This window comes from Hemibagrus wyckioides, linkage group LG06, assembly GCF_019097595.1.
Source record: "Hemibagrus wyckioides isolate EC202008001 linkage group LG06, SWU_Hwy_1.0, whole genome shotgun sequence".
In the NCBI taxonomy this organism is placed as follows: domain Eukaryota; kingdom Metazoa; phylum Chordata; class Actinopteri; order Siluriformes; family Bagridae; genus Hemibagrus; species Hemibagrus wyckioides.
This window is the reverse complement of record NC_080715.1, coordinates 19,114,665-19,124,572: the sequence shown is the minus strand read 5'-3', so window position 1 is coordinate 19,124,572 and position 9,908 is coordinate 19,114,665. Positions and strand designations below refer to the sequence as shown.

At 39.5% G+C, this 9,908-nt stretch overlaps 1 protein-coding gene across 1 annotated transcript in view; it reads right to left on the bottom strand.

The window, feature by feature from the left end:
- ndp (norrin cystine knot growth factor NDP) overlaps positions 1–8,019 on the bottom strand; it is a 13,981-nt gene extending 5,962 nt beyond the window's left edge. Inside the window, exons 1-2 of the mRNA XM_058391119.1 lie at positions 7,857–8,019; positions 3,455–3,843 (exon numbers count right to left, since the gene is read on the bottom strand). Coding sequence (XP_058247102.1) covers positions 3,455–3,646 — 192 coding nt within the window. The 5' untranslated portion in view covers positions 3,647–3,843; positions 7,857–8,019. The remainder of the gene's footprint in view (positions 1–3,454; positions 3,844–7,856) is intronic.
- Between the last annotated feature and the right edge of the window lie 1,889 nt (positions 8,020–9,908).

Sequence of the window (9,908 nt, the reverse complement as noted above, 5' to 3'; positions counted from 1 at the left end):
ACTCACTCACTCATTCACATGCACATTCACTCACTTACTCACTCACTCACTCACACACTCACTAACTCCCTCACTCACTCACTCATTCACATGCACATTCACTCACTTACTCACTCACTCACTCACTCACACACTCACTAACTCCCTCACTCACTCACTCATTCACATGCACATTCACTCACTTACTCACTCACTCACTCATTCACACACTCACTAACTCCCTCCCTCACTCACTCACTCATTCACATTCACTCACTCACTCACTCACTCACACTCACTAACTCCCTCACTCACTCACTCACTCACTCATTCACATTCACTCACTCACTCACTCACTCACTCACTCACATGTTCATTCACTCACTTATTCATTCACAGATTCACACAAACTCTCACTCACAGACAAGGATTCACCTCAGGTGCCATATGAGCAGCATTGTTTTGTGACATTGATTTGTACTACCTAATGTAAAAATAGAGTTTTATACACATCACAGCTCATTTTTATGAGGGTCAGGCGATGCACCTGGGCCAGGTTATTAAGCCTTGAACTATGGTTGATAACAATCAAACCACCCACAGCAACCTATGAAAGAAGCTCTCCATCATAAGAATTCTCTCATAATTAAAATTTAATGAGTGATGTGATGGTGCATTAGATCTGGCTAGTCATCTTCATGCATGACGGACACAGCTAGATGGACAAACATGACTTAACTGATCAGCCTTCTAATTTTGAATAAAAGGTGACTAGCACCAGACCACGAGCCATACATTCCTGCTGGATTCAGTAAACAGACTCCTGTGTCATAGTGCCTATCAGCTGTCTAGTGTCAGCCAAGTGTCACCCATACTGTCAGGGACAATAGCCTGTTGGGAGCCAAAAGCTTACAGCAGAGGGTTGTGGGAAGTCAGGTCTGAGCCCACATTGTTCAAGGGTCTCAGGGTAAGAGTGCTGACATAGGATCTGGGATCATCTGTCTATCAAACTATATTTATTATGATGCAAAAGGCAAAATTGGGTCTCTAATCAGCACTGTAGAGCTTTAATACTATGAGCCTCCTGCAGAGAGCAGTTATTATGAGTATGAAAACTATGGTGATATTATTATGTATCACTCTTCGACAGTTAACAGCTACATGTAATGATGGAAAGTGCTTAAGCCCCTTTGTGCATAAATTCCCATGTGTACACTCTGTTCTTTTCAGTTTCAGGACTAAAAATGAAAAGGACAGTCTTAAAAAGAATAATAAAAGCTCTTAGAAACATGGGTTCCTCAAACCTTCTTTGGGTGCTTACTGGTTTGGCTGTACTCAGGACCTTTTGTGAAATAACAACCGCTTTGTTATAGGGTTATACACAGTATATTAAAGAGTTTTCTTAAAGGCACAAACTGATAAACTCCTCAGTGCTAGATGTAAGGTTTTTTGGTAGTGTGTTTTTTGGAGTCTGCTTAATCGTTTCATTGCATTTGAAAAAATGTTCACTATTTAAAATAGAAAAGCCAGAAAATTTCAATGCTTCATAACTTGGTTTCTCTGGTCATAACAACATTTTTTTAACATCCTTTTTTAATTAAATCCTTGTTACATTATATTCTGTGTGACAAAGGTTTGCTTATCTCCAAAATATTTGGCAGATATAGCAAAGTTAGCATACCATGTAGGCAGTTTAAATGGGATTTCAGCTGAAATTAATATTTGTTAGCTGTGTGTCAAGAACAAAATCTGGCACTAGTCTTGGGGCAATTTGTTTTCCATAGCTTCATTTCTGTGCCATCCTTTAGAAGTATGTGGAACAAAAATCTATTATTCTTCTTTCAAAGAGTGAGAAACATAATTTTTTTTTTTAATTTAATAACTTATACGTATCCTGTCACTACGCCAGTGGGTGGAGTTGATAGATGTCCACTTTTCCAAAGGTGTCAGGAGCTTTAGACTGTAAAATGGAGATTGAAGTGAATAGCGCTAGGTGACAACAGCTGTGCAGCAGATGTAGGTTCTTCAACACCAACTCTCCTTTCTTTGGATTTATAGCATGAGTCATTGCGCAGGTAGATTCTATGTGCTATGCAGTGCTGCTTAAATTTGCATGAAGCCACAGACACCCCATAGCTCATGAAATGTTTTATAGGCTTCCTTAAAGCTGTTACCAAGACAAGCTTGAGTTGTCATTTGTATTACAACAGTGTGCCTGTGACCTTGGATGTCAAATTATAAAGCTTTTGTGGGATTGTAAACGTCTAGTACTTATTCTGGCTATAAACCCAGTCTTCACCATCTTCTCACAGTAACTCCTCTGAGACCAACAACCAGTCATATTAGGGATAAGTGAAAGCTGCTACAGCAGAATCTGTCTTGATTAGTTACAGCACAGACCTCAAATGGCCCCTCAGGACTTGGTGCCCTGGCTGGGTGTATGAGTATGTGAAGAAGTGATTCCTAATCTGGAATGGATGTCTATCTGTCCTCAATGCATTGCATGTCATTTTTGCTCATTGTGGTTTGTACTGTAATTGAATCTGATATGAAAGCTCACCATGAATGACACCCAAGGAATGGGATGAAATTCTTCAGGGATATCATAGGTCCCTGACAACCTCTCACCGCTTTATAGGATGGAGGAAAAATTCTCTCTTCATGAATCTCCTTTCTGTGCTGACAGATCCCAGTTGGGCTTGCTAGTGGAGTGCACACTTGACATCCTAAAGCCGAAATTTGTCCTTCCAAGGGCTGAATCGGGTAAATCAGAGTCTCCTTATTTGGACTGCACCAAATCTTTGGGTATAGGGTTGAAACATGCTATAGGTTGGAGGGCAAAAGTGGTGGATTTCAGCCACAGTTCTGTGCAGAGCTCTGGAACTGGGCCACTGCACAGACATTTTATGCACCCCATGTGGACTTATTCCTGGCTAGACTATGGGACTCACAGGCTGTCTGTGCTCACTGTTCCCTGCCAAGGTGTCAATGTATCCAAGGTAGAGATCATGAGAAAAGAGCAAAGGGCATATGGACCATGCTATCTGATTTAGGTTGAGATCCTAAGGGTTGATAGAAATGCCTTTTACATACTGTATTTCCTTCAACATCTTGTTAGCAGGAACATATGAATGTAGAGTGTATTACCTTACAGCATGACCTGGGAACTTCCATTACTGGAACTCAATAAGCAACACGGGACTGTATGTTAATCTGCTGTTGATATCAGTTGGATGTTAATCACCAAAAAACATCAGCTTTAAAGAGCACAAAGCTACAGGCCTGAACAAAATACTGAAATAGCTTTCTTTTTCACCCGTTCCCTGAGTAACAACTGAGACTATTTGTAGAGTGATTCAAAAAGACGTACACAGTCACACAAATTAGACAGCAGAGAATATATATATATATATATATATATATATATATATATATATATATATATATATATATTCGTATACAGCTGATAACACACCTTGGAGTTGCACTTGTAGATGGGATGTGTGATGGTCTCTACAAAATGGTGTCTCATACACCTGTCAGGATCGGAGTCCCCAAGGTGTCCACTCTCAGCCTTACAGGTAACTCCACGCAGAATGCTCAGCAGAGGACATGTGACCAGAAGAATCACGATCCCTGGCTGGCTGAATGCACTTGTTTTCCTCATAGTGGCACCTTGGCACCAATGCAAAGGTGAGGAAATTTCCCAGCAACACAATGGACAGAGATGGAACCTCTTCACTTACAGAGGCAAATTCACAGCTCTTTGCCTGGGTTCTGTTGGCACGGTGGTAAATTGTAGTGTGTGGTGGATTTGTTCTTGATGCACTGCCATCTCCTTTAGCTCTGTCCGCGTGTTTCTTTCTGTCAGGAAGGAAAATAAGTAGATTATAGGCCAGGGTGAAAGGTAAAGGAAACCCTGTTTACAGGTATCTAGTGAGAATATATTATATAATATAATGTAAGGTTATGTTTGTTATATCTATGAGGTTGGAGGGCATTGGGCAGCTTTAAGCCAGCAGACCATGAGAACTTTTTCTGTACTGCTTCAATTTGATCAAGGTGGCTGCTATTGTGTATCCAGCCAGGACTGAATGGGCTGCTATACAAGGCATGCTGGCAGCCCACCCTGCTGTTATTCTTACAATCCCAGCAGATAAAAAATCTGAATTTTATTACACCACAAAGAAACTTAATCCATTAAAAAACAGACTATTGTGAATAATTTCCTGAGAATGAATTTTTCATTAGAAAAAAAATAGAAAAATATCTTTTCTCAAGACAAGTTAACACTTTATTTATGTACTTACTTTCATTTGGAGCCTGTGCACATTATTGACCTCTTGACGGTGGTATTCTTCTAAATAAAATGCCTTGTGTGGTGAGTGAATTCATCTAGCTAAAACTAAAAAATGAAGGTTGTGCAGAGTTTGGTAGAAAAAGCAGTTCGTTCTTTTACTACTGCCTGAAGGACCCAGAACCTTAAACCGAAGCAATCACTTTCATGAAGAGGAAACTATCATTCATAAAAAAAACCCCAATAGTCTGCATTATGTCGAAACCTGTTCAGTCTCATTTTCCTTCTTTTGAATCTGAATATTTTGTTGAGACCATCATTTGTTCTAAAATCGCAAACATTTCAAGTTCATTTTACAAAAAAAATGTACCCTTGTGTTTTTCTTTCTGTACAGAATCATTAGACTTTAACATTCCATGTGTGAGAAATTTTAGAATCAATTTGCCTGTTAAAATAAATACTCTCTGAAATGTTTAACTGCACTGGAGAGCTTGTGTTGCAAGGTTTACACAAGCAGACATCATAAGTCTGTTCTTAACTGAGAGGCAGGTACAGATACAGGTTGCACTTTCTCTTATTAGTTCAATATGAGCAGATATAATGGCTATAGTCATCCTACTGCCCATGTTGCATTTGTGTAATAATCAATCTGAGCAATAATGTGACTACGGAGCAAGAGATGGTTCACATGGTCATTAATCATGAACAGCAGCTTGTAGTAATGAACAACAGCAGGTAAGTTTGGAGATTCAGAGTGTTCAGAGTAAGATAGATTAGGGCGAGCATCCTACCCCTGCAATGAACCTCCTTAGAGAAGGTAGGCAGATATAGAAGCATCCGTACCTACTCACCTCCACTTGTGGACAGAACCCTGTCTGTCTACAATTAGCAGTGGGAATTTCTGATATCCTTCATCTGAGACAACAATATGCACTGCCTCAAGCCCAGTGTTGCCCTTGTCTCTCCAATCTCAACTATTTCCCAGTCTGGTGTTTGCTGATATTTTTTTTGTGAGAGCCTAATTATGGATATCAGAGATGGAGTTTCATTTGTTGGACATGTGTTGTTTGATTTCAGTTTGGCAACATTGCAGTTTTACTCATACTGCACTGAAATGTTTCCTGTAATTAGGATTCACATTAGAAATGTAGCCTGAGCCAAGAAACTCTGCGAATAAATAAACTTATTTCATCATGGAGAGTTCTGCAGGAGAGAGGTGCTGTTGGAACCAACGAAAAGCACAACCCAAATATTATTTCCACAATTGATCAGACTAATAGCCTTGTTGACAGTACATTTCACTACAACAACAGTAATTTTGCATTTACAAGTTATACTTCGACTCAAAGCCCTAAAGAATCCTTGATTTTCAGTGTTTTACCTCCCTGTACTGTGTTACTTTTACTTCAAAACATCTGCTAATTATTGTTTGAACCAAATCAGCAACATTTTTTTATTCTACAAGAAGAAAAGTAATAAACATTCAAAAAATGAAACGAAGGCCCAAAATGAGCAAGACTCTGCGTAGGGGTTGTGTAGTGTGTTCATGCTGAAATTAGTCATAGACGCTCCTCCACCTCTCCAGGAGTCTTTTCCAGGGCTGATGCCATGTCTGAACTGTCCCCTGTGTGCTGTCCTCTGAAAACAGGATATGGTGCTTTTTGATCAAGGTATCACAGGCTTAGTGAGGGGCCTCTGCGTCTACACCATTAGAACTGTGAAATTCCTGACATTCGAAAGCAGCCACAGGCCATGCTTCAGCCTCCATCTCACCAGTTAAAACTACAGTTCAGTTCTTTTGGGGGAATAAAAAGAAATGTTTTCTGAGTTTGTGTACATCACATACGATGACTGGTTTTTAATTGACTCACCCACCCACCCACCCACACACACACACACACACACACACACACACACACACACACACACACTTTGAAGGAACTTGGGGGATTTCAGGTAGTCTCTTGATATTGGTGTAATTTGTCCTGTCTCTGGCTCTGATCGCCGCTCTCCGCCTTGCATAAGCTAAAGCACAGACTCTATCATTTTGAAGAGGATTTTCAGACTGAAATGTGCCTCTGGGTATGAGAAAGGGTGGATAAGGCAGAATTCACATTATTTGCTATGGTTGGCACAGAATTGACTCAAAGAAGCAATTTATTCAGTCCACAGCAGATTTAGCAGGTTCTTCTTCAGTTGCCTCCAGCCTCTAAGTGAATCCTATGATCCTGCAAAAAGTCCTTTTATTCTGAATCAGAACTGTTTGCAGTTGGTTTGTTGATCTGACTAGAGCAGCTATGCAAGCAATAGAGTTCAAATCTGGAATGATTTTCATGCTTTCCATGTAATCAAAATTACATTTCGACAAACTATCTATTACAGTACCGCTTGTAAAGTACCATAAAGCCTCCTACATACTGATAAACTTGCCTCTTCTTTTACACTCATGGCTTACGTCATCTTTTGGTGCTTGTTTGCCCTATTGTCTGGCCCGCTTTTAATAAACCAAAGGGCAGATTCCTACAAGACCGCATAACCCCAGCACCCCTCCTCCTCCCAGTACCCATCTGCACCTACGCAGCATGCCAGGCCAGAGCAGGGGCACTACAGTCTAATACCACCAACCCATGCCTCCTGTATACCGCAGCTAAGCCTCACACTAAATATATCCCCCATGATGAAGATAAGACAAACATTGCAGATTTGAGCACAGCCATTGTCCAATGACAGAAGATATTGTAAGCCCATGCTAAGCTGACGTTAGTGTTACAATTTAGGCTTCTTAGAATAGAGCATGTCAGACTGAGACAATGAAATCCAAAAGGTCCTGCTCATGAGGGTCTCAAGGGACACGATCAACAATTAGGAACTGTATTATTACGACATCCTGTTAAGCATCCGACTTTGATTTGGCATTCGTATTTAAACTTCACACAGACAAGATTAGAAGACTAGAAAACACAATAAAAATGATAATGAGCAATCTGACACCACACACACACACACACACACACACACAGAGTGGTGGTGGCGGGTTGATGGGGTTTGTCTCAAATAGTGTCAGGGAATCATGTGATACCTCTCATCCACCTCCATAAAAATGAAGACTATACGCAATTTTTTCCTGAAAGCCTCAGCTAAGAATTCTCAGTATCCGTTTGTGCAGAGGCAATAGCTCATCTCAGCAGTCAACCTACCACAGAACACATTGTGTCTCTCATCAGATGCACATACCAACAACCTGCCCTAGGCTCAGTGCCGCCAACCAACTCATTTCACTTATGACTCACACACAGTGAAATCACCTTGTCTCTTCTGCTCACAAGGAGGGCTAATAAAGATGTCTATGACTTGTGGAAACCAAAGAAAAACAAAGGCTGTGGAGGTGGTATTGTGTGTCACAATACTTCCTCAGGTAATTAAAAAAATATGTCACGTAACAAACTCAGAACCACTCTGAACATTTGTCCAAATCAGCTGATCAGCTAGATGGCAACATAGACACTAAATACTAAAAGGCAGCTCATGCAAAGTGGCTCTGTGGAGCCCTGGGTCACCTTAAGAGTCAGGGTGAGCTTACCTTCTCTCCAGTTCCTCTCAGCTCTCGATATCCAACCCCAGCTGCACCTCCCTGGACTGAAGTGGAAATGCTTCAATAACAATTGCTTTTAAACCTCCTTCTTCCCTCTCCTTTCCCCACTCACTCACTCACTCACTCTCTCTCCCTCTCACGCACACCGATCGTGTGTGAGCTCTTGACTCCCTCTTTCCCTCGCTCCCTCCCTCTCACTGCTCCCCCTCCCCTCAACCTCCTCCTCTGACATTAACACCCCTCATTTTTATAGAAGAATCAGGAAGAAAAGAGAAAGGACAGATGATGCACATCTCAGGGATAGTTGGTGGAACGTGACACAGCAGTCATATATCACTTTGGTGACACATCCACACAGCTGACACACCAGCATTCTCTCGCAAAGCAAATGGGGATTCCAGCCATGAAATGGTTGCAGAATCAAAGGTGAGCAACAGCCTGGCCCTCTTTTTACGAGCTCAGGGTTATAAAACTGTTAGCAGAATTAGTTTATTTAAAAACAACTGCTCCGAAAACATAATAATCGCAGTAAGTGTGGGCTCCTATAAACAATAGGGTCACCACTGGGTTTGGGGGGGTGCTTCAGAAATTCACACAGCTCAGACCATGTTCAGGCTAGGTTAAATCTTCAGCCTCACTTTTAAACAAAAAGCAAGGTTTGCACACACAATGGCCATGGCATTAAAATCTATAAATAATAAAGCACTGCATAAGAAGAAAAACACAACCGACATTCGACTAACATTGAAGGAAGGAATATTTGTTCATTATGAATAATCAGGTGGAATATGAACAGATCTAGTTGGGAATCTTCAATTATATCCTTCTGAGTTGGAAAAATGTAGTCTAAAAGCACTTGTATCCTACTCTATACAACACTGTACTATACTATACAATGCTATATTGTACTACATTATACTGTCTGTGCATTCATTCATTTATATGACAAACAAATGGCTTATTTAGCATTTTACTGTAATTATATATATATATATATATATATATATATATATATATATATATATATATATATATATATATACTGTATACTTGTCAATGATATCAATAACTTGTATCAACTACAGTAAAAAGAATAATATGTATATCTTTCTTGAACATGTGTGTGTGTTTATGTGTGTGTATATAGAGTATATATTCCAAGCGCTCAGGTTAAATGGAAAAGACACTCCAGCTTGTAATAGTCTTTGAAAAGTCTTTATTTGAATCACATGAAAAATCAAAGCAATACAGACATGTAATTAAATTCACAAAGAAGAAATAATTGTAATTTTACCTTTCAGACACAGCAAGCATTTGATGGAGAGGTTTTTTTTTTTTTTTTTGGAAATTGAAAACATGTTTTCAATTGTTTAAAATGCGAATAATTTTAGCAATTTCAAATGGCAGAAGTTGAGGGAAGAAAGAGACGTATTAAATTACCACAAATATTGGCACCAGAGGGGAATGAGTAATCTTCAAATTGAGGTATGGACTCAATCCAAAAGAGAGCTAAGACCCAGCACGGCAAAAAAAATAAAAAATAAATATATATATATATATATATATATATATATATATATATATATATATATATATATATATATATATATATATATCTGATAATCAAATTCTTCCCATTGTTTTAGCAGTTTTCATTCAGCTATGTAAGAGTGGAAAACTGCTACATATTACAAGCTGGAAAAACATGTGTTCATAAATTAGTTTAAAATCTTAAAACCTCAGGGGAAATTAGGGGAAAGCTGGCATAACAAAGTAGGGCTTTAGGGGTCAAAAGTTTATGAAACTTGCAAAGCTTCTTTAGAAGTCACATTTATCTCGCACCTTCCATCTCCTCACCCTCAGACAGGACTATTTACAATCCGGCAGCACAAAGACACTACCAACACTCTCCATTTAGACCATACAATTACAGAACTGCTCCTATTTCTCAAAACATTATGTCTGTACATGGTACTTTGACTCAGTCTGATCTGATTGGACCATTAAATGCGTAGTAAATTCATTAAACTAACTGTCAAG